The 24,479-nt window shown below is 44.8% G+C and overlaps 1 protein-coding gene across 2 annotated transcripts; it reads left to right on the top strand.

The window, feature by feature from the left end:
• Positions 1–831: 831 nt before the first annotated feature.
• kcna7 (potassium voltage-gated channel, shaker-related subfamily, member 7) lies at positions 832–16,070 on the top strand. Of its 2 annotated transcripts, XM_080511281.1 has the most exons (4): positions 832–1,209; positions 2,182–2,254; positions 2,306–2,961; positions 12,637–16,070. In XM_080511281.1, exons 2-4 carry the CDS (start codon positions 2,230–2,232, stop codon positions 13,570–13,572), a joined length of 1,617 nt encoding a protein of 538 aa, XP_080367407.1. In that variant the 5' UTR covers positions 832–1,209; positions 2,182–2,229; the 3' UTR covers positions 13,573–16,070. The 2 variants fall into 2 exon arrangements, with proteins under 2 accessions (XP_080367407.1, XP_080367406.1); XM_080511280.1 differs by having other exon boundaries at positions 2,182–2,961.
• The last annotated feature ends 8,409 nt before the right edge of the window (positions 16,071–24,479 follow it).

Below are 24,479 nucleotides of genomic sequence, written 5' to 3'. Positions count from 1 at the left end.
TATTCTATTCCCACTATCACAGCAAAAAATAAAATTTCTTCCCTGAAATGCATTGTTTCGACTACAAAGTAAGAAATGGCTGTAATTCACTTGAAGGATTTGGAAGTGTGATGGCGTCTCTTCTGGGAATTGTAGTTTGATTTGAGCCAAACACCAACAGCCACACTGAGATGCCTGAATGAGCTCATGATCACACTAAAATAACCGCAGACATCCGGTACTACATTTAATATTAAACCTGCTGCTCAGGTTTCAGGCCAGGTTTTTTTCTTCACATTGATCTTTACTATAGTCTGTTGATCTGTTGATCATTCTGCTTCAGATGAAGATAAATAAGTAAAACTGAATCTGAAAACAAAGCACTTGTCAATCAGCCTGCTGAATCCTGCAGATGTTTATAATGAAGCCACGGGAGCAGTTTGAAGGGAAAAGTAATGATAAACCTGTTTGTCAAAGTGTCCTTGAGTAAGATCCTGAACCCCAAATGGCTGCCACTGGATACAGAGTGCCTTGCGTGTGTTTTTAAAGAACTTCCCTCTGGGATGAATTAAGTATTTCAGTTCTTCCACTGTCCTCCATTTCTAACTAACGTTTTGTCCTTTAGTGTGACGATTCAAGCTGACGAGCGTGAAAACATGCACAGTGTATTTAAGAGGGACTGAGGGGTTAAGGGCGTGACCTTTCCGGGTTGGGGGGGGCTGGCAGGAGAAGTAGTGGGGCTACAGTATCAGAGGGTTGAATTTCAGCCCGGCAGCATTCCCTGGGGGGGGGGGGGGGTGAAGGTAGTGAGAGTGACCTACAAACAAGCTTAACTTCACTCAGGCGTTGCAGATTAATGGCACAGCGGCGCCTGAAGGAGCCGCACTGCTGCCACCTCCTGCTCCTGCCACCTCCTCCTCCTGCTGCCAACTCCTCCTCCTACCACCTCCTCCTCCTACTGGTGCCACCTCCTTCTCCTGCTGCCGCCACTTCCTCCTCCTCCTGCCACCTCTTCCTCCTCCTGCTGCCACCTCCTCTTGCAACCACCTTCTCCTGCCGCTGCCACCTCCTCCTGCTTGCCACACCACAGGGGGACGACCAGGAGAGCTGGGCTGGGCATCCAGATGAGGGACGTGACCCGCAAGGTGCAGCAGAAGGAGGACACCTGTAGGTGGAGGTGCAGCAGGAGAACCATGGAGGCCGGGACGAGCTGCCGTTAGGCTGCAGGAGGTAAGACTGTCACATTCATGTTCACAATGTTCTGCTTGAATTGTCAGCTGTATTACATTTCTTAAGATTTGTATATTTCAAACTATATTATTTTCAATATTTAGGATTAAGGAAGAAAAATAATTCTAAAATGTGATGCTTGAACATTAGAGAAGGAGCAGAATTAAATACCTTTCAATTCTTTATCATGTTTCAGACCTGTTGAATTAGATGTATTTGTTTTGTGTGTGTGTGTGTGTGTGTGTGTGTGTGTGTGTGTGTGTGTGTGTGTGTGTGTGTGTGTGTGTGTGTGTGTGTGTGTGTGTGTGTGTGTGCGTGTGGGTCTAAATTGATTACTTCCATTTAATACACAATTGTATTTTGTGTATGAAATGTCTGAAGTGACTTCATTTGGAAAAAAAAAAAAAATATTATTTTGATGCATATGAGAAAAATGTTCCACCGGGAAGAAAAAATCGAAATACATAACCAAATATTAGACTGCATCATTTCACTACCTTGATTTTGAACTCAAAATGTCTCCATTTGTAGGTTTTATAATCTTCCCTTTTGGTCCAATCTTTAAAAAAAAAAAAAAAAAAAAAGTACAAAAATGTGAATCTAATGAGAGGCTGGTGGTGATTTTTACCAAATGCATCTAATAAGATTTACATATAGTGCAACAGCACCAACTCGTAGCCAGCATGAAAACTACCTGATTTCAGTGTTAGGATGTCGGGCCACGAGTTGATTCAATATTTAGTACAACCATGATGTGTGTGCGCAGTAGCAGCAGTTCCGCCGTTTACACCGCGATGGAATCCAAGTGTTTTCAAATAGTTCCACCGTGGGAGCTGTTTTCAAAACGTTGCATGTTGAGTGTCGTAGCTGCGTGAATGGGCCCCAAAGTAAACGGGGCCTAAAAAAGAGTTAGTTTTAATTATATTTCCTCATTAATGAAGTTGTATTTCAAACTTCTTTCTTTTCCTGCAGAGAACAAAAGGAGACGACTAAAGTACGACGACGCTGAGAAATTGAGAGATGGACAATCTGGACATAGGAGGAGGTTTGGATGGAGGAGGAGGAGGAGGAGGAGGAGGAGGAGGAGGAGGAGGAGGAGGAGGAGGAGGACAAGGCCAGAAGAATGAGGAGGTGGCTGATGAAGGCAAGCAGACCAAAGACAAGAATAACAAGCTGGAGAAGGAGAGTGGCGAGAAGGAGCTGCGTGGCGAGTCTCGGCGGGAGAACCGCCGCCTGTGCCGCAGCGGCTGGGCTCTGACTGAGCGCCTCGCCATCAACGTGTCCGGGATGCGCTACGAGACGCAGCTCCGCACGCTGGCTCAGTTCCCCGACTCGCTGCTGGGAGACCCCCAGCGCCGCCTCCGCTACTTTGACCCACTGCGCAACGAGCTCTTCCTGGACAGGAACCGCGTCTGCTTCGACGCCATCCTCTACTTCTACCAGTCCGGCGGGCGTCTGCGGCGGCCCGCCAACATCCCGCTGGATATGTTCCTGGAGGAGCTACGCTTCTACGAGCTGGGCGAGGAGATCATCGAGCGCTTCAAGGCGGACGAGGGCTTCGCCAAGGAGGAGGAGCGGCCGCTGCCCAGCAAGAAGTGGCAGCAGCGCATCTGGATGCTGTTTGAGTTCCCCGAGTCCTCCGGCGGCGCTCGCATCATCGCCATCATCAGCGTCATGGTCATCGTGATCTCCATCCTTATCTTCTGTCTGGAGACTCTGCCCGAGTTCAGGACCGAGAAGGAGCGCAGAGAGGTGAGGATGCATGAGACGGCGTATCACCGTGGATGTGAGGAATGGTCGGCATGTTTTACTTCAGCACCCGGTACATGATTCGTCATAACCAGTCGTCAACACACACGTCCACTCACACACTGCTATGTCCTGCTGCCATGCAAGGCGCAGGCTCCACGGTCAGATACTGCCAGGAAGACAAGAGGTGGCGCAATGACATCACAATGACAATATCGTCGTTTTCGGGAAATGTCAATCTTGTCTGTCCACACGTCAAAGCGTAAGTGGTGTTTTCAAATGTCTCTACTTTGGAACCTGTTTTCCAAAAATCCTGATACGCCACAACGTGTGGACGATCGGCCAAACACCATGCCGTTACATGAAATGGCGTTGTCGTGTGGGCAGGGCTTCAGGCCCCATTTACACGACGTTGGACGAGGTCAAAACCCATCATATTTGTGTTTTCATTTCAGAAAAGTTTCATGTTTACATGGCAACGTTTTGAAAACAATGTCCTTTTCCACATGAATGGCAGAAACACTAATCTGTCCACGAGATCAGCAGTCCCCAACCTTTTTTGCACCACGGACGGTTTAATGTCAGACAATAATTTCACCTTTAGGTGTGGCGGATAAATACAACAAAATAAAATGATACGACCAACACAAAAACTGGTATTTTGTAAATATAATACTCAAGGTGAATCACTGTGTACTTGTATGTCTTTCTACATACCTATATGTTATTCTTCTGGTTCCTCACTGGACCTTTTCCACTTTGCAAAGAAACTTTCCAAACACGACTGTTTTTTACTCATTTTGCTGCTTATGGGTTTAATATCAGCCCTAATGTGTGACGTGACCGACACAAGGCTGAGTCATAGATGGATGTAACGGAGAAAATTTGGTGATTTTTTAATTAAATAACGTAAGTTATTTGTTCTATCTCTGTGGCCCGGTACCAAATGACCCACGGATCGGTACCGGTCCAGAGCCCAGGGATTGGGAACCGCTTCAGTCGTTGATGCTGTTGTTTGTTGTTTTAATGAAAACAACACACATTCACCACAGAGAACAATATAAAGATGAACACTGGGAGAACATGGACATTGCAGTGAACAGACCACCAAGTTGGACTGTTATTACTGTGACTGTCAAAATAAAATCTATGGACTTTACCTTAACCCCCTGGATGGCATTATGGGGTTAAGGAAAGGTGTTAGGAGGCTTCCTAAAGGAGTTAGTGAAAGGTGTTAGGAAGCTTCCTAAAGGAGTTAGTGAAAGGTGTTAGGAAGCTTCCTAAAGGAGTTGAGGAAAGGTGTGAGGAAGCTTCATAAAGGAGTTAAGGAAAGGTGTTAGGAAGCTTCCTAAAGCAGTTGAGGAAAGGTGTTAGGAAGTTTCAAAAGGAGTTAAGGAAAGGTGTTAGGAAGCGTCCTAAAGGAGTTGAGGAAAGGTGTGAGGAGGCTTCCTAAAGGAGTTAAGGAAAGGTGCTAGGAAGCTTCCTAAAGGAGTTAGTGAAAGGTGTTAGGAAGCTTCCTAAAGGAGTTAAGGAAAGGTGTTAGGAAGCTTCCTAAAGGAGTTAATGAAAGGTGTTAGGAAGCTTCCTAAAGGAGTTAAGGAAAGGTGTTAGGAAGCTTCCTAAAGGAGTTAGTGAAAGGTGTTAGGAAGCTTCCTAAAGGAGTTGATGAAAGGTGTTAGGAAGCTTCCTAAAGGAGTTAGTGAAAGGTGTTAGGAAGCTTCCTAAAGGAGTTAGTGAAAGGTGTTAGGAAGCTTCCTAAAGGAGTTAGTGAAAGGTGACGTCATAATAATGCGACGGCGGTGCAAATTAGCGACGTCTGCTGTGGCGGGAAAAGAACTACAAGTTTGTGAAAATGGACGATAAAAAGTACATTTGTGTTTTAGATGATTTCAAGTTGTTCCAGCAGATGAATGCTTTGGTAATTTACATGATCTGCTCCTTTTCACTCATCCTGAGTTTCCCTGAACGCTCCGATGAACCGGCCCTTTAAATGTAGTCGCCAAGGAATTGTGGAGCAGCATGAGCTGGTCTCCTTTGGTAAAGGACGCATCAGTGTTTCCTAGGCTAAAGGAAGCACCATTGTTTCCTAGGCTAAAGGAAGCATCAGTGTTTCCTAGGCTAAAGGAAGCATCAGTGTTTCCTAGGTGAAAGGAGGTTCGAAAGGAAGCATCAGTGTCTCCTAGGTGAAAGGAGGTTCGAAAGGAAGCATCAGTGTTTCCTAGGCTAAAGGAAGCACCAGTGTTTCCTAGGCTGAAGGAAGCATCAGTGTTTCCTTGGCTAAAGGAGGTTCTCAAGGAAGTATCAGTGTTTCCTAGGCTAAAGGAACTATTGAGCCTCCTTTCCTTTGCTTATTGAGAATTTAGACAGTTCTTATCATGGCCGCTACACAAAACACTTCCGGGGTTAAGGAGAAGTCGATAGAGAAGGAGATAGGAGGGACTATTCGGACGTACCCCAGGAGAATAAGGACTGAGAGTCATGACGCCACCAAGGAAACTTTGTTCTGCTTGGCTCTACTGAGCATGTGCAGAAGAACCAGTCACTACGGCCGTGATGCACAATAGCAGCATTTCAGAAAAGTTTCCTTGTCTCAATGGAAATGGAGTCGGAGGGTTTCAAAAAGTTTTCAGTGGCTCAGAGCAGTCATATGAACAGACACCCAAAATCAACATACGTTTTGCGTTTTCACTTGAAAAAGTTTTTGTGTAAACTTTTGAGCAGCTGAAGTAGAAAGTGGACGAGGATGAACTAAACCAGAACAGAACTTTAACTTTACTAAAAATCTGAAAGTTTGAAGCTTCGTTCAATTAAAACTGAGAGCTGGTTTTAAACTAAAGGAGCCTGAGTGAAGGATGAATCCAGAGAACCTGCTCAAACATTCCATCGTTTCCCCGACATGGGATAGGAGTGAAGCAGTAGGCAGACTGGAAGTGGTTGATACCGTGGGAAAGTGAACATTGAGGCACAATGAGTGGTGACAGGTGGCGACGAGTGGCACAAGGCGAAAACATCTTCATGTGCTCCACTGACACCGAGGAGAAACACCAAGTAGGAAAAGAAAAAAATGTTCCCAAGCGAATAGAGCAAAAGCGGCAGATAGACAAGGTGCAGGCCAGGTTATTCTCCTGGGATTATTTTGGACTTGTCATTAAATCTGATCCACTCAGAACGAGGGGAAGGAATGACGAGAGTGGCAGAGAAGAGAGGAGGAGCTGCAACGGCGTTCAGGGTTAGGTTAGACCCAGCAAGTACATTCAGAAGAAATGGATGGATCAAGAGTCAGAAGATGATAGAGAGAGAGAGAGAAAGAGAGAGAGGGAGTGAGCAAGGACTTGGAAGTGAGTGGTAAGGCAGGGTAAGGAGACGAACCGGTCTCACGTTACCCCTGGAGACCTGAAGGTCTATATTTAGAGGACAGACAACCCTGAGAGAGCATCAGCACATAAAAGCCATGCCCGTATTAATAAATACTGTGACTCATAGGCTACGCACTGAAACCAGCCTATAAACGACGGCGACGGCTTTTCTGATGACTGAGGTGTCAGAGATCCAGGCAACAAACGGCAGCAAGGAGCCGGTAAAAGCAAAAGTAAAAGTAAAAGTAAATGCAAAATTACAAGTACAAGTACACAAGTACATCTCTGCAGGAGAGATGTAAAAAACAAAAGATCTGTAAGAATTTCAAATACTGACTCAAAAGTCAAATGAAACCGATCCAGGTCTGAAAGGTATTTGTAGTATTGGTGGAAGATAAGTCAGTAACTGAAAACGCAAGTTGCTGTCTAGAGGTCTAGAGGTGGCTTGAAGGCTAAGCAGTGCTTGGCCTTCATATTTCACTAGTGTATAGCGAAGGAATCAGGTTTAATGGCATTTAGTAAGTACTTGTATTGATACTCAGTTGGTAGCTAAAGGTTGCTGGTACTCATCGTTGAAGAAAGCACCCATACTAAAAACTATACTTAAGTACATTAACACTGATTTACATATCTATTCATCCATCCATCTATCCATCCATCCAATAAAACTAAGAACGGTATCATATATGGCCGTTGTAAGGTCAGACAGTCCAAACCAACACCACAACTATTACTATTTGATCAAAAAAGGACAATAAATGGCGTTAAAATCTGAAGGTGTTCACATTTAAGTAATCATAACAAGTTGTACTCGATTACTTCCCCTCGACTGCAGCTCAACCATCTGGTGATCCCAGAGTCTTTGTACTTAATCAAATAAGGATGGACGTATGCAGCCATCCATCTTCATCCATTCTCATCCATCCTCTCATCATCATCCATCCTCTCATCCTCATCCATCCTCATCCATCCTCATCCATCCTCATCCATCATCTCATCATAATCCATCATCTCATCCTCATCCATCATCTCATCATCATCCATCATCTCATCCTCATCCATTCTCATCCATCCTCTACTCCTCAGCCATCCTCATCTATTTTATTATCCTCATTCATCCTCAGCAATTCTCATCCATCTTCTCTTCCTCATCCATCCTTATCCACCATCCCATCCTCAGCCATCTTCACATTATCAGCCATCCTCACACCCTCACATTATCACCCATCCTCAAACTATCAGCCACTCTCACATTATCAGCCATCCTCATATCCTCACATTATCAGCCATTCTCAGCCTTCCTCACATTGTCAGCCTTCCTCACATTGTCAGCCATCCTCGCATCCTCATGACACCACAGCGGAAACTTTGTTCTGATTGGCTCTACTGAGCATGTGCAGATCAACTATTTATTGTGGCGGTGGTGGGTTTTGGCAGTAGCAGCATGTCCATCATCGACTTGGTACCGAACCCTACCGTTTCCACAAAATCTCATTTGCACCCATTTACATTTACATGGAGACGGAACTGAAGCGTTTTCAAAAAGTTGTGTTTTCAGTGACTCCCAGCACTGTGGTCAAGTAAACAAACGCCAGAAATGCAACAAAATGTTTGTGTTTTCACATGGAATCCTGTAAACGGCAATGTAAATCCTGTGCTCAGAAAAGGTTGAATGTAGATGTAAATCTCACTTTTCTCTCTCTGGAATCTGGTTTTAAAAAGAACAGCTGAAAGCAGGAAACAACCCTGCTGACTCTGGAGTCAGGTCAAACCAAAATGTGGAATCGCTGCAGTCATCAGCGCCGGCCTGTGGAGCCAGACTGAAACCAAAAATCTGAAACATATCCACGTCCACATCTGATGGAATTCTAGTTTGAGGATACAGTCTAGCCAGTGGCTGATAATGTGAGGATGGATTAAGATGTGAAGATGCCTGATAATGTGAGGGTGTGAGGCTGGCTGATAATGTGAGGATGGCTGATAATGTGAAGGTGGCTGATAATGTGAGGATGGCTGATAATGTGAGGATGGCTGATAATGTGAAGGTGGCTGATAATGTGATGATGGCTGATAATGTGAAGGTGGCTGATAATGTGAGGATGGCTGATAATGTGAGGATGGCTGATAATGTGATGATGGCTGATAATGTGAGGCTGGCTGATAATGTGAGGATGGCTGATAATGTGAGGGTGGCTGATAATGTGAAGGTGGCTGATAATGTGAGGATGGCTGATAATGTGAAGGTGGCTGATAATGTGAGGATGGCTGATAATGTGAAGGTGGCTGATAATGTGAGGATGGCTGATAATGTGAAGGTGGCTGACAATGTGAGGATGGCTGATAATGTGATGATGGCTGATAATGTGAGGGTGGCTGATAATGTGAGGATGTGAGGCTGGCTGATAATGTGAGGATGGCTGATAATGTGAGGATGGCTGATAATGTGAAGGTGACTGATTATGTGAGGATGGCTGATAATGTGATGATGGCTGATAATGTGAGGATGTGAGGCTGGCTGATAATGTGAGGATATGAGGATGGCTGATAATGTGAGGCTGGCTGATAATGTGAGGATATGAGGATGGCTGATAATGTGAGGATGGCTGATAATGTGAGGGTGGCTGATAATGTGAAGGTGGCTGATAATGTGAGGATGGCTGATAATGTGAAGGTGGCTGATAATGTGAGGATGGCTGATAATGTGAAGGTGGCTGATAATGTGAGGATGGCTGATAATGTGATGATTGCTGATAATGTGAGGGTGGCTGATAATGTGAGGATGTGAGGCTGGCTGATAATGTGAGGATATGAGGATGGCTGATAATGTGAGGCTGGCTGATAATGTGAGGATATGAGGATGGCTGATAATGTGAGGGTGTGAGGCTGGCTGATAATGTGAGGATGGATGAGGATGGCTGATAATGTGAGGGTGGCTGATAATGTGAGGGTGGCTGATTATGTGAGGGTGTGAGGCTGGCTGATAATGTGAGGATGGATGAGGATGGCTGATAATGTGAGGGTGGCTGATAATGTGAGGGTGGCTGATAATGTGATGAAGGCTGATAATGTGAGGATGGCTGATAATGTGATGAAGGCTGATAATGTGAGGGTGGCTGATAATGTGATGAAGGCTGATAATGTGAGGATGGATGGGGATGGCTGATAATGAGAGGGTGGCTGATAATGTGATTATGGCTGATAATGTGAGGGTGGCTGATAATGTGAGAGTGTGAGCGTGGCTGAGGATGAGAGGATGGATGAGGATAGATGAGGATGAGAAGGTGACTGAGGTTGGCTGAGGATGAGAGGAGGCTGATAATGTGATGATGGCTGATAATGTGAGGATGTGAGGCTGGCTGATAATGTGAGGATATGAGGATGGCTGATAATGTGAGGATGGCTGATAATGTAAGGATGTGAGGCTGGCTGATAATGTGAGGGTGGCTGATAATGTGAGGGTGGCTGATAATGTGAGGGTGTGAGGCTGGCTGATAATGTGAGGATGGATGAGGATGGCTGATAATGTGAGGGTGGCTGATAATGTGAGGGTGGCTGATAATGTGATGAAGGCTGATAATGTGAGGATGGCTGATAATGTGATGAAGGCTGATAATGTGAGGGTGGCTGATAATGTGATGAAGGCTGATAATGTGAGGATGGATGGGGATGGCTGATAATGAGAGGGTGGCTGATAATGTGATTATGGCTGATAATGTGAGGGTGGCTGATAATGTGAGAGTGTGAGCGTGGCTGAGGATGAGAGGATGGATGAGGATAGATGAGGATGGCTGATAATGTGAGGGTGGCTGATAATGTGATGATGGCTGATAATGTGAGGATGGCTGATAATGTGATGAAGGCTGATAATGTGAGGATGGCTGATAATGTGATGAAGGCTGATAATGTGAGGGTGGCTGATAATGTGATGAAGGCTGATAATGTGAGGATGGCTGATAATGTGATGAAGGCTGATTATGTGAGGATGGCTGATAATGTGATGAAGGCTGATAATGTGAGGGTGGCTGATAATGTGATGAAGGCTGATAATGTGATGAAGGCTGATAATGTTAGGATGGATGGGGATGGCTGATAATGAGAGGGTGGCTGATAATGTGATTATGGCTGATAATGTGAGGGTGGCTGATAATGTGAGGATGGATGGGGATGGCTGATAATGAGAGGGTGGCTGATAATGTGATTATGGCTGATAATGTGAGGGTGGCTGATAATGTGAGAGTGTGAGCGTGGCTGAGGATGAGAGGATGGATGAGGATAGATGAGGATGAGAAGGTGACTGAGGTTGGCTGAGGATGAGAGGAGGCTGATAATGTGAGGATGGCTGAGGATTCCATGTGAAAACACAAACATTTTGTCCGATTTCTGGGGTTTGTTTACTTGACCACAGTGCTGGGAGTCACTGAATACACAACTTTTTGAAAACGCTTCAGTTCCGTCACCATGGAAACGTAAATGGGCGCAAATGAGATTTTGTGGAAACGGTAGGGTTCGGTACCAAGTCGATGATGGACATGCTGCTACTGCCCAAACCCACCACCGCCGCAATAAATAGTTGATCTGCACATGCTCAGTAGAGCCAATCAGAACAAAGTTTCCGCTGCGGTGTCATGACTCCATATTCTCCTGGGACTTGGTACTTTTATTTTGACAGTCACCACAATAACAACAATCCAACTTGTTCATCTGTCCACGAGAATCCCTGTGTTCTCCCATTGCGTGGATTCTGTACAAAAAAACAACTAACAGCACTAACTGGTGGACCAACATCATAACTATATAGTTTTTAGTGTTTCTGCTGTTTCTGCTGTTGTTTGCAGAACGTTTCCGTGTAAATGTGAAACATTTTCTGAAACGAAAACATAAAAATGATGCATTTTCAATGAAAACATTGTCGTGGAAACTTTTTAACACATTTTATTACCTGAGTGACACATAATTTACACATTTGCACATATTTGCAATGTCTTGGTCTGCCGATGTTTTAGTGTCCTCTAAAGGCTGAAGCACTACTGACCTGTGCAGGAAAATGTGTTGCAATACAAGTGTTTATGGGCTGGAAAGAGAAATGTGAGCATAAAGGGGAAAGGTAGGGCGACGTGTGTAAATAGCTCCATGGCCACCATGTTTATCGCAGTGCAAACATGGTGAAAACAAGGACGACGTAAACACGAAGGGGTCAACCGAGAAGAAGCGATTATTACAAAAGTTTGTCCTCAGCACATTTGAAGCATGACATCTGTCATCGCCGTGGGTCGTGATACTGTGCTAACTTTCCCCTCCTCTCCGTTTACGCCTCAGTTTTTCTCCCCCTCTTAGCAGACTTTTATATAAATCAGGTTCTCTATATTTAAACACACAAAAAAGACATTACGCTCATGTGGCTCTGGGTCGTCTTACAGGCATGTGACACTTCATTTAACCCAGCTGTTGCTTTTTTTCTGGGAAGTCGGTGCAGGATTGAAATAACTGGGTGTTAGGGTCTTTTAACAAGTTAGATAAAGTTACCCAGAGCGTTTTGATGGCCCTGCAGCACATATTGTCCTCCACACTGTGTATTTATACACTTAATGAACTACACCTGGACAAAACTAATGCACTTTGAAGCTACAGTCCAGGTTTGGAAGTCCAGTTCTGGTAGGAACTGTAATGAGCATTAAGCTGAGTGAGGAGCATAAAGACTGCAGATTGTGTTTTCTTCAGATCATTGCTTGTTTTGTTTTGTTTTTTATTTCTCTGAAACTAGATGAATTTACTCTTCATCAAATGAGTTTCAGACTTAATGAAGGCAGGATTTACAGCAGTGCTGTTGTATTGGATTACATTAGCTCTAGCTGAAAGGACCAAATAAACTAGAAACTGACCACATGTTTTCATGTTGCTCCTTTTCCATTATCCTCCACTGATTGTGTTTGTCTCTTTACATCCAATCTGAAGCTGTGTTTACGCGACGTTTTCAGTGAAAACACATCGTCGTTGCATTTCCCCTCAGAAAAGATTTGTGTTTATACGGCTTTGTTTTGAAAACAATGTCTGTTCACATGACAACAGCAGAAATGCTGACCTGCAGTGAGGTTGCCTGGACATCGTCCTCTATGCTGAGAGGAGCCAGTTGAGGTGGTTCATTCTACGTCGCCTCACATCAGAGGAGGAGTCCGTGGGGTCGGCCCATGACCTGCTGCAGAGATTGTGTCTCTGGTTCGGTCTGGGAACAGCTCAGTTCCGACGTGACACCATGTGGACTAAACTAGAAAGAAGTTGGAGATTTATGTTCTTCCGTATCTGACTATTTTTCTTTGTTTTGCAGCAATACACCACCCTACCTCACCCCACCATGGCCAACGAGACCATCACCATCCCACCGGGATTCACGCCCTTCCAGGACCCGTTCTTCATCGTGGAGACAATCTGCATCTGCTGGTTCTCCTTTGAGCTCGTCATGCGCTTCATCTCGGCCCCCAACAAGCTGCACTTCTTCAAAGACATCATGAACATCATCGACTTCCTGGCCATCATGCCTTATTTTGTCACGCTGGGCACGGAGCTCGCCAAGGACAAAGGCACGCAGCCCTCGGTGTCCCTGGCCCTGATCCGTGTGATCAGGCTGGTGAGGGTCTTCAGGATCTTCAAACTGTCTCGTCACTCAAAGGGTCTCCAGATCCTGGGCCAGACGCTGAAGGCCAGCCTGCGAGAGCTTGCCCTGCTCATCTTCTTCCTCTTCATTGGCGTCATCTTGTTTTCCAGTGCTGTCTACTTTGCAGAAGTGGACACTCCTCACAGCTTCTTCACCAGCATCCCTGAGTCCTTCTGGTGGGCGGTGGTGACGATGACCACGGTGGGCTACGGCGACATGTCTCCGGTGACAGTTGGGGGAAAGCTGGTGGGTTCCATGTGTGCCATCGCCGGTGTGCTCACCATCTCCCTGCCAGTGCCTGTCATCGTGTCCAATTTCAGCTACTTCTACCACCGGGAGATGGAGTGCGAGGACAACAAGGAGTATCACCACATCACCACATCCGTGTGGGAAAAGGACGGGGAAGACGACGACGAGGAGGAGGACGAGGACAGGCCCGAGGAGGTCCCTGAATACATGGGGGATTTCATGCCTCTGTATGGGGAGAAGAGGGCCATCTGCCATCCGCTGAATGGGACTCTTCTGGCCGGGCTTTGTGCTGGACAGGCCACCGGAGACTCCAGAAGAATAAACTTCTACCTCAGAGAACCTCTGGTCACTCAGGTCTGACAGACAGGAAGCGGCCAGGTCACACACAAGTTCAAAAAGCAGATACAAAAGACGGAACGAAGCAAATGGACTTCTAGACTAGATATGCTTGTTTGATTATCTTTTTGTGGGAAGCAGAGGTGGATATCTCTGACTACTTTGGAATGTGAATGCAGTTAAATATATAAGTCTTAAATGTAAAAATGATCATTTTATGAGAGAAAACGGAACAAGTTTGACTCCAAAAATAAACAAGATGTTGTAAACAGGAGTACTTTAGTCCATGACTGCTGATGTTTTTAGCGCCAACTTGAAGCGCCACATGCTTGATGCCCGTTCGCTGCACGTTCATGTGATAGGAAATGTCCGTAGCTGACAGATCCCTTGTTTGTTTCTGCAGCAGCTAAACACACAGCGAGTGCCGGGCTACTTGTGGGAGCTATGGCAGAAATGCGGCGCTGCGATCTCATGCTGACGAGAGAAACAAAGGGATGGCTGATGGGCCGGCGCTGGTGCAGACAGAGTTCATGCCGCTGGTCTGGAGCCAGTTTGTGTTGTACACAGTGTCACGGATACAGCCGGGAGGCTAAACCTGATCTCATGTCAGACGTGGTGCGGCTCGGTGGCAGTTGACATTTCTGTCACAGTGTGGAGGTCAAAACTACGAGGGTCATCTGTCTGAACAGGCGACGTGGACTCGTGGACAGATCGCAGGACAAATCAGGATTGAAGAGGGCAGAAGTTATTCCTGTTTTTATTTTTAAACCCCGTTTACATGTTTCCAGTGACAATGTACCATTTTTGTGTTTTCATTTCAGAAAAGTTGCACATTGACACAACTTTGTGAAATGAACATGAACTGAGCAGGATTATTATTGCAACAACACATCATCAAGAGGGTAAAACTAATCTAGCCATACAAATATATGTGTACTCTCATTGTTAATGTTTATAAGGTATTGCTCTCTTGTGAGTGTACTTTATCCAGCCAGCCATCTTCTATGCAGCTTAATCTTGTTTAGGGGTGCTGGAGCCAATCCCAGGTTCTTATTGGTGAGGGCAGCACACACCCTGGGCAGGTCGCCAGTTCATGACAGGGCAAACACACTCAGACAACCACCCATTCATAGGGCCAGTGGAGAGTCATCAATTAACGTCACAAGCACGTCCTTTTAGAGCAGTGGTATTCCATCCCAGGGCTGGACGGTTCCGCTCCTCCAACTTACAACACACCTGTGTTGGGCCCGGAATCCATGCTCTCCCCCAAGCAGTTCTTCCCCAAGAAAACAGGCTGCAAGAACAATGGGAAGATGATAAAACAGCGGGGGCAGGACAGCAACGGCTGCAATCCCCAGGTTGGAAAAGCCCTATCATTGGTCGAACCCGACCACACAGTGGGTTTTCGAAAGGCAAACTTGGTCAAACCCAGCTTGCAACCAACTGCCCCCCACTTCTCAACCTGGTCTCCAAGCAGGGAGCACGTGTCTGCAGCAACCAGAGGGCACAAAGTGAACCACAATAACCCAACCACGGTTCAGCCCGCTGGCGAGCAGAACACACTGTTAGGAGTATCCTTTTTCACTTTTCACTTTTTCTTTTTGTGGATCCTGGGAGCCAGATGTGAACCTGAGGCCTCGCTGCAGTGAAACCAGGCCCTACAGGCGTCCAACCCACAGACGGTGCTGTACCAAACAGCGCAACGGAACCGTAAGAGAGCTTTTGTCTGGGCAGCGCTGCAAGATTAGCCTGAAGCTAACCTGCAATTGTGTTTCATGTGCCGCTGATAAGCATCTGTTGTGTACGTGTGTGAGCGCGTTCATGTGCATCATCGCAGGCTTGGGACTCTGGTTTTCCACCTCAGAACAGGAGTTCTGAGGAGATCCCTGTGCGGAGAACCGAGCTACGGAACCGAGCCTTGCCAGAACTTTCTTCCTCTTTTCCTCCTCTCTCTCCTTCATTAACCCCTCGTGCACGAGCGCCCCACGCACATCCTTCCGCCTCGTGCGTTAACTGATCGAGATAAGCTCTCCACATAGCCACATTTAGCATCCGAACCGCTAACTTGTGCTGCTGTGATACATCCGTATCGTCAGCGGACGGATGTCTTGTTTATCTGGTCCCAGAGCAACCGCCGTTTCCCCAGAATGAGCAAGTCAAACGCCCCTAGTGGCTGCGTGAGTCATCGCAACCTCTCTTTGCGCCCACCTGGTGGTCGCATCGAGTCATTGCGCTCTCCCTCCACGCGCCCTGTGCGCCCCTAGTGGTCGTCATGGTCACCGCCACGAACCCTCCAAGGTCCGCCGCCACCTGGTGGACACTCGTGGTCATTACATCCACAGAGAGACACACACACACACACACACACACACACACACACACACACACACACACACACACACACACACACACACACACACACACACACACACACACACACACACACACCTCTTTGTTTGTACATAGTGTTTGCTGTTTAGTAGATTAGAGCTCCGTGTTAGATGACGTTTGTTACATGATTGTGTTGGTTTAATAAATAATCTGAATTATTTATGAATTAACGCATTTTGTGAATAAACACCTGTTAGCTGAATTGATCAATTCCTGGTAATTATTGTGTATTTATTGTTGACAATTTGCTGGTTTGTAACAGTCTGCGCTCAAATCTCACACCTTCTCTGTTATTTAAGATTGTTTTATTTACACAGGAATATTAACTAACATAAATAACCTTTAAGTAAACGTTGTACATATCAGACTGATATTTTGGTATAATCTATTTCCAGTTTGCCCCAATTTACTTATTATTTGATTATTTGAATTTATTCAAATTAATAATTTTTCAACTTTTCAACTTTTGAGTTTTTAAAAGTTCAATGTTAAAAGCTTTTGACTTTTTAATTGAGAATTACTTCATTACTGTAGTTAATGAGTGATCTATTACTTACAGTAATTTTAATGCTAAAAACCGACCATAAATCCCAACACCTGAAAGCAATAAGGGCTCCTTATTGGGCTTTTTTACAGGTTTGATGATGACATCATCAATAGATCAGAGTGTGCTGAAACTGGGAGGAGTTAAAACCTGCAGGTTTCCCTCGGTTCAGAGATTTACTAAAAGTTTACCAGGGCCCGGTTGTTCAAAACTGGGTTATCCTTTAACCAGCCGTTAAATACATATAACCAACCGTTAACTTTAAAAACACTGTTATCTTGTTGTTCAACACTGGGTTGACTTTAACCGGGTGTTATCTTGATGTTAAAGTTAACGCATCTCCGGACTCCCGCTAACTATTTAACAGAGGTTAACTCTCACCATGGCTAACTAACCAGTGAACAGTGTTTAACTCTCGTGACTATTATTTGTTAGTATATATATATATATATATATATATATATATATATATATATATATATATATATATATATATATATATATATATATATATATATATATATATTCCTTAAAAGCTATATATATATATAACCCTTAAAAGCTCTTAGGGACATTTTGTGCCATTTTGATTTAGATTTTCAAACCATTTTGGCTGTGTTAAATGAATAGAGCTCAAACTTTGTGAAGGATATTCATTTTGGAAGACCTTAAGAATTGTGGCGTCAGTCCCTTCAATTAGCCTAAAGTGGCTAAGCTATGCAAAAAATGCCTTATTCGTCCCTTCGGCCAAAACGTGCCCCATTGAAAACCATTGAAAATGCAATTTTTGACCCCCCCATTATTTTGACATAAACTAAGCATTCGTTTTTGTTAAGATTTTATTTTGTACTACTGTTTTTCAACTTTTTATTTTTATCCATGCTCACCTAATGGTGCTACTTTTTCCTATTTAAACCATGCAGCAAATTTTACACTTTTTTAAATGTGTGTGTGTGTGTGTGTGTGTGTGTGTGTGTGTGTGTGTGTGTGTGTGTGTGTGTGTGTGTGTGTGTGTGTGTGTGTATTCAACTTCAAAGGTCTTTAAAAGTTACAAACACACTATTAATATGAGAGGCGAGAGCCAAAACAAAATGGGGCTTTGTTTTGACTTTCTCTGGTTGTTTCTGCAGCTGCATTGAATCCATGGTTCTAAATGTGATCAGTAGAGGAGGAGCATCATTTTAGAGATGTAGGATGTTTCACCACACAGGAGGCTCTGGAAATCATCATGCAATCTGAGTGCAAGGATGGTTCCTCATTCTCCTCCGAGGAATCTGAGGCACTCCAAGGCTGACATGGAGGAAGTCTCAGAGGTAGAAACAGACCAGCGAGCTGACTCATCTGAAGACTCATCTGAAGACTCATGTGAAGACTCATGTGAAGACGAGAACAAAGGGGAGATGGATGAAGCAGATTAGCAGGAACGGACTTCAAAAAAAATGGAAAAATATTTTGGTCTCCAACAAATTGTGCGACACTCTGGTACAGCCACAGGTTTGATTCCCGGACCTACACACTATGCTACGGCCCGAATCAGTGACGCGACATCCAGCTTTGCATTCCTGTTGACCGATGAAATCCTGCAGCATATTGTAGACATGACAGACTTGCGTGGGAGAAGTTCAATGGCAGACTGGAGAGGTGTAGACACAGAGGAACTGCAGGCTTACACAGGGTTGCTCATTTTGGCCGGCGTTCATAAGTGTTAGGCCTCAGATCTCCGACATGGCCTCAGAGTGGCTGACGAGCGGTTTGAGCAGTGAGTAAAATCAGTGAGGAGTCAGCTTTGTGGGTGGTCCACATCTTTCTTTCTGTTATTTTCACAAGTGCCCAAAACAAAAACTTACAACGTGCTAAAAATGCATTGGAGGATTGAGGAGTGTGTCTTCTCCAGCAGCAGAACAGTGAATGATGTAAAAAGGCGTCTTAAATACACTTCCCTCAACTGGGTGAAACCATTAAAACTCCATAGGTAATAAAAGTTAACACTAGTGTCTAAAAACCAAGTTAAAATCCTCCAAACCAAAACCCTAACTATAACTTAATGAAACAAAACTCCTGTTAACCAATACCTCTAAAACCAAACACCTAAATAGTAAATGAAATCCTAAACCCTACTAAAACTATGTGCAACACCCCCGCTTGCTCCTCCTCTTGGTTCAGCCCGGAACCTTCCTCAAACGTGTCTGTTCCAGGGGGAATATTTTACTGGGACACCGGCCTGAACACAAGACAAGGTAAGTGGAAACTCCTCACAGACCACACAACACACATCTTCAAACATTCACAGCACACACATCAACAAGTAAAAGAATAAGATAGTCTTAAATACACATATTGCACATTGCTCCATTCATTGTTGTGTTTCTCCACAGGTGTCCGGACCTATCCACAACAGAAGATTCAATAAACAAGTTAAAACAACAATTGTGTGCAAATTCATTCATATATGTGCAAATATCTTTATCTTAAACTGCTGTGTGCTTCTTAAAGTGCTGATGAACCTTTTAAAGTGCTGAATAAAGTGCTGTGAGTGCTTACAATAAAGGAACGAGCTTCCTGTTCGTTACAACAAGTCAAAAAATGAATCCACCCTCAGCCTCTGGAGTGAGAAATCTGGACAGAGCATTTTCCCAGCTACGATGTCTGACAAGAGATTTCACCAAATCAGCCAAACAGTGTGGTTTGATGACAAAGTATCCTGACCTCTGACGGCCTGATGACAAATTGGCTGCTTTCCACAAAGTCCTTGAAAAGTGGAGAAACTGCCTGCCGATGCTGTTCAGTCCAGACCGGGACATTTGCGTGGATGAACAACTCGTCCCAATCAAAGGCAGGTGCTGCTTCAGGCAGTACAGGCCAGCAAGATATGGAATAAAGATTTGGGCAACCTGTGATGTCAGAACATGCCTGGAGACTGCAGGTCTCTTAGGTTGTTAGCACCTCCTCCTGCAGGAGGAGAACCAATCGGTGGCCACTGGCCCTCTTCCTCAACCTGGTTGAGGTGTCACTCTACAACGCCTTGGTCCTGTGGACATCAAGCTCAAACCAGCAGAAACAACACAAGAGGAGACCACAATCTGTCCATCTGCAGCCTCTGCTCCACCTGCAGCTTCTGCTCCACCTGCAGCTTCTGCGCCACCTGGGCTTGACTCCGACACCCAGATACGCTCTGTCTCTCTCTTTCAGTGTTAGAGTTAGGGTTAGCAGTTTTAAGTGAGCAGATTTATGTAAACATGCTGGCATTTAAATGGTTATAAATACTAAAAATGGATTCATATTTGAAATGTATGTTTCAGTCTGAAGCGTTTAAAGTGGAAAAGAATATTAACGTATAATATTTTGATAGCAGTTTTTGCGAGAGTGATGTTTTTTGGCCGAAGGGACGAAGAAGGGAGTTTTTTCTTAAATCTGTCACTGCAAAAAAGTAATTACGCATCAAATTCAATATTGCTGCCAGTCATTGATCTATTGCAGGGCCTAGTAATAATAATAATGATCAATACTCCTTGAAATGTATATTTTTGAAAATATTCGTGTTTTAACAAAAAAACAGCGGTTGTTTTGAACAACCAGGCGCAGAAGTTTAGCAGAGGTTTACCAGAAGACAATATCCTTGTTGATGACAGAACACCTATAATTCCCACATCAATACAAACACTTTCAACAGGAAGCCAAATGAGCCTGAGCAGTACTTTTCAAGTATGAGCAGTACTTTTCAGGTATGAGCAGTACCTTTCAGGTATAAGTATAAACTGATCATCCAACAAACAAAAATGAATGTAAGCAAAATGAAGACATACACAGAGATGAATGATTTTGACATTTGAAGAATAATCGCAGTAAACAAACAGGGATTAAATGAAAACATGGTTGAAATACAGTATGTGTGACATCCTACCATGTCCACTGCATGCTGCCTTTCACTTTAGATGATAATCCGTTCCAGTCAACCTGGACTGACTCATTTACTTCTACTAGAATCTGTGCTGGATTACCTCGAGGTTCCAGGTCTGCAGAGAAACAACAGGGAGGTTCTGTCTGAAGGTGAACACAACTCGAAACAACCAAATGAAGGGAAGACTGGAGAGAAAGATGTCCTGCCAGATCACCAGACACCCAGCTGGGATCATGAGCTGCACAGAGAAACCAGAAGCTACAGACATGAAAAGAAGAAAGATCCTCGCCATGCGTGGAGAGCTTCACCTCGGGAGGCCGAGGACCAGTCAGAGATTAATATAATTAATAACTAGAAATTTGGGGTTTTATACTTTTAGGATTATTCCTGTGAAATACCTATAAATGCTAATACTCGCTAGAGGATTTTAAAGTGTGGATGGAGTTATAGTTTTGACCCTCAACGTATTTCTTCCTATTAAATAAAGTCTGAACTCCAGAGTTCTTCTACTTGACAAATTGAAAACCACTGGAATAATATTCAGGCCTTTTATTTTAACAGAGGAACTTGTTTTAAATCTATAGTTTTTTTCCACAATCATGAGAGTTTTATGGAATATAATACTTTAAATCCAAAAGATGTACTTTACAGCAGAAGATTGAATGACAATGTAACTGAATGCATTTTAAGTCATAATTTGACTACTCTAACTTGTACTTCAGTTTATACAGTATAAACAAGTTACAGTAAACTTTGTTTATACTGCAAATTATTTGGCACTTGCTACAATTTAAATGAGCGGTGTGATGAGCGACGCAGCCTCTAGATGTCAGAGCAGGTTTCCAATAAGGGCAGCAGCAGCAGTATGAGCAGCAACAGCAGCAGCAGCAGCAGCAGCAGTAACAGTAGCAGCAGTAGCAGTAGCAGTAGCAGTAGTAGCAGCAGCAGCTGCAGCAGCAGCAGCAGTAACAGTAGCAGCAGCAGCAGTAGCAGTAGCAGTAGCAGTAGCAGTAGCAGTAGCAGTAGCAGCAGCAGCAGCAGTAGCAGTAGCAGCAGTAGCAGGAGCAGGAGCAGCAGTAACAGTAGCAGTAGGAGCAGCAGTAGCAGGAGCAGGAGCAGCAGTAGCAGTAACAGTAGCAGTAGCAGCAGCAGCAGCAGCAGCAGTATCAGCAGTAGCAGCAGTAGCAGTAGGAGCAGCAGTAGCAGGAGCAGGAGCAGCAGTAGCAGTAACAGTAGCAGTAGCAGCAGCAGCAGCAGCAGCAGCAGCAGCAGCAGCAGCAGCAGTAGCAGCAGTAGCAGCAGTAGCAGTAGCAGCAGTAGTAGTAGCAGTAGCAGCAGCAGCAGTATCAGTAGCAGCAGCAGCAGTAGCAGCAGTAGCAGTAGCAGCAGTAGCAGTAGCAGTAGCAGCAGTAGCAGCAGCAGCAGTAGCAGCAGTAGCAGGAGCAGCAGTAGCAGTAACAGTAGCAGTAGCAGCAGTAGTAGGAGCAGCAGTAGCAGGAGCAGCAGTAGCAGCAGTAGTAGGAGCAGCAGTAGCAGCAGGAGCAGCAGCAGCAGTAGCAGCAGTAGCAGGAGCAGCAGGAGCAGCAGTAGCAGTAACAGTAGCAGTAGCAGCAGTAGTAGGAGCAGCAGTAGCAGTAGCAGTAGCAGCAGGAGCAGGAGCAGCAGTAGCAGTAGCAGTAGCAGCAGTAGTAGGAGCAGCAGTAGTAGGAGCAGCAGCAGCAGCAGTATCAGTATCAGTAGCAGCAGTAGAGACAGCAGGCCGACTGGCCGGCCTGCTTTGATTTACTGCAATGTGACACAAAACACTTCAGAGCATCCACTGCAGCATCTGTCATCTTCAACTGATCCTCAACCACATGATCAAGATCACTTACAGGATGGTACTTTCATTCCACGTCGGCCAGAAAAGCTCATGGCTTCATTTCTGGGGTAAAAAAACAAAAAGGGGGAAGTGCCGCTGGGTGGTGTTAAAGCAGTGAAGGCTGGAGGCTGCAAGTTCTCCCTGTGCATGTGTGGCATGTGTCCAGGTAGTGTGTTTCTTTCTTTGTCCTGCTCAGAACCAGAAACAAACTAAACAAAAGCGTTGCACTCTGCCTTTTTCTGTGAGTTTATTGAGGTTGAGATTCAACTCATTCAACTTCATTTCGGAGGCAAGGCCAAAAAGACACACACACACACACACGCACACGCACACGCACACGCTCACGCTCACGCACGCTCTCTCTCTGCTGTGATTAATTCCCCCGGGTGGCCCCAGCTGTGTGATCTGCCCCCGTTGTGTTGGAGGAGCAGCTCTCTCGTGCTTCGGGACAGATTAGTGCTTGATCCACTTCCTGAACCTCATCAGCAGAAAACAAAGGTCCACTCGGCCGTGACTGAGTTTGAATGTGACAAAGTTTGAGGTGTGCCCTGTGGCGATAAAGGAACCTGTGGACATGATCAACCTTTGCCCCTCCTCTTCGCCTGGCTTTCCCCTCTGACGTGCAGAGACCCTCGGCCCACGTCAGCCCGCTCAAAATCACCACCGTGCCCTTCTGCTGTCTGGGAACGAATGAAATGGATTGACGTCTTTCTGGCCATCTGCCACCCTGCGATTCCTCTGCATCCATCACCCCATCTCTAACTCTTCTCTGAGAGGATTAAGTATGTTGGTATCTCTGTGTGCCTTTGTCTCATCAGCAGCTCTGCTTGTGTGCTCGTTGCAACTCTTTTTTTTCCAGGCAGTAATATCTTTGTCTGACTCTCGTCGCCAAACACTGACGTGTGTCCCCTTTGGCCTGCAAATCCTTCCACAGATTGTTTAAGCAGCAGAGAAAAACACAGAGGAGCTGCAGATACTTTAAATGAATCTCCAAGATTTCTTTCTTTTTTTATTTTTTTTTTATTACTCTTATTACATACAATATACACACAACCTGGACCTTAGTTACGCCTTCAGGACGTGAGGGGAGACAGGTCATGAACTTTCCATTTGAAATAATTCAGTGGGACGGATTTTGATAGACGAGAAGCAAATAACAAACAATTTAAAGACACGAGAAAAATTAAAACAGCATAATTACCTCGAAGTCATCATTTCACACACCGCACCACAGTGAGAGAAAAAACAAAAAACAAAACAGAAATAATATGGACAGTATTCACATTGATAGTGACTGATCACCGGTGGGGGTGAGGAGACCTGAAGAAGATGGAGAATTGAGTCAACCTAAAGTCTGCTGTTGTTTAATCACACCTGCTTTGCTCATGTTAAGGAAGAGTTTGACATTTGCTTTAGTTAAACTCTCTGTGTGGGAACTATGAAGCAACTTCAAAAGAAGGCAGTTCTCTGACCAATGGCAGGTTCTTTCTCACTTTGGATCACTTTGCATCTCTTGTTCAGGAGAATATGGAGTCACGGCATTCTACAGGAAACACTGTTCTTATTGTCCAGCTACTGAGCATGTGCAGGACTACTAGTTACAACATGTGCAGTTGCATTTTCTGTCGTTTCCATGGAAATGGCATTGGAGCTTTTTCAGAAACTTCCGCCTTAGGAGCCGTCTTCAGAGACTCCAAGCACCGTTGAGGTGAAAACGTACCTCCAGAACACAAAGTTGTCAGTTTTTGAAAATGTGTTGTGTAAACAAGGCCTTAGAGATGCAGCCAGGCAACATAAGGACAAAATGAGTTGACCTTTTTCTTCAATGTTTCCAATCACTGTGGTATAAGCTTACTGTAATAACACTATTTACTTTCTTCAGCAGCTATGCCGTGAAATGCCAAACTGTTCCTCTCAGAGTCGTAATGCAGGGGAAGTAGAAAAAGAAAAGAAGAAAAGAGTGGAGGAGTAACTATTAACTAATGTTGAAAGGTCAGTAAGAACACTGACAGACCTCCGTGATGGAGAGCAGACTCAAACTCACGGTCCCTCAGGCATGCAGGAGAACTTGGTTTGGGAATTATGACTCAAGACAGCAAAAAGAATGAGAAAAACTTTGAGGAATGTTTGAGGAAGTTTTCTAGAAATATATTCTGATCTGTACATATTAAACTCTAATCAGTCAGAAAAATTACCAGCTGGACGTCTGCTGGGAAACAGGCAGGATGGTACAGCTG

The sequence above is a fragment of the Blennius ocellaris genome, assembly GCF_963422515.1.
Source record: "Blennius ocellaris genome assembly, chromosome: 16".
In the NCBI taxonomy this organism is placed as follows: Eukaryota; Metazoa; Chordata; class Actinopteri; order Blenniiformes; family Blenniidae; genus Blennius; species Blennius ocellaris.
This window is presented reverse-complemented; position numbering and strand designations above follow the sequence as displayed.

What these genes read in the sequence shown, in the direction of transcription:
- kcna7 (XM_080511280.1), top strand. Translation starts at nt 2,230, where the DNA reads ATGGACAATCTGGACATAGGAGGAGGTTTGGATGGAGGAGGAGGAGGA. An exon ending in CCGAGAAGGAGCGCAGAGAG is followed by an intron (nt 2,962 to 12,636) that starts GTGAGGATGCAT and finishes TTTGTTTTGCAG; the next exon opens with CAATACACCACCCTACCTCA.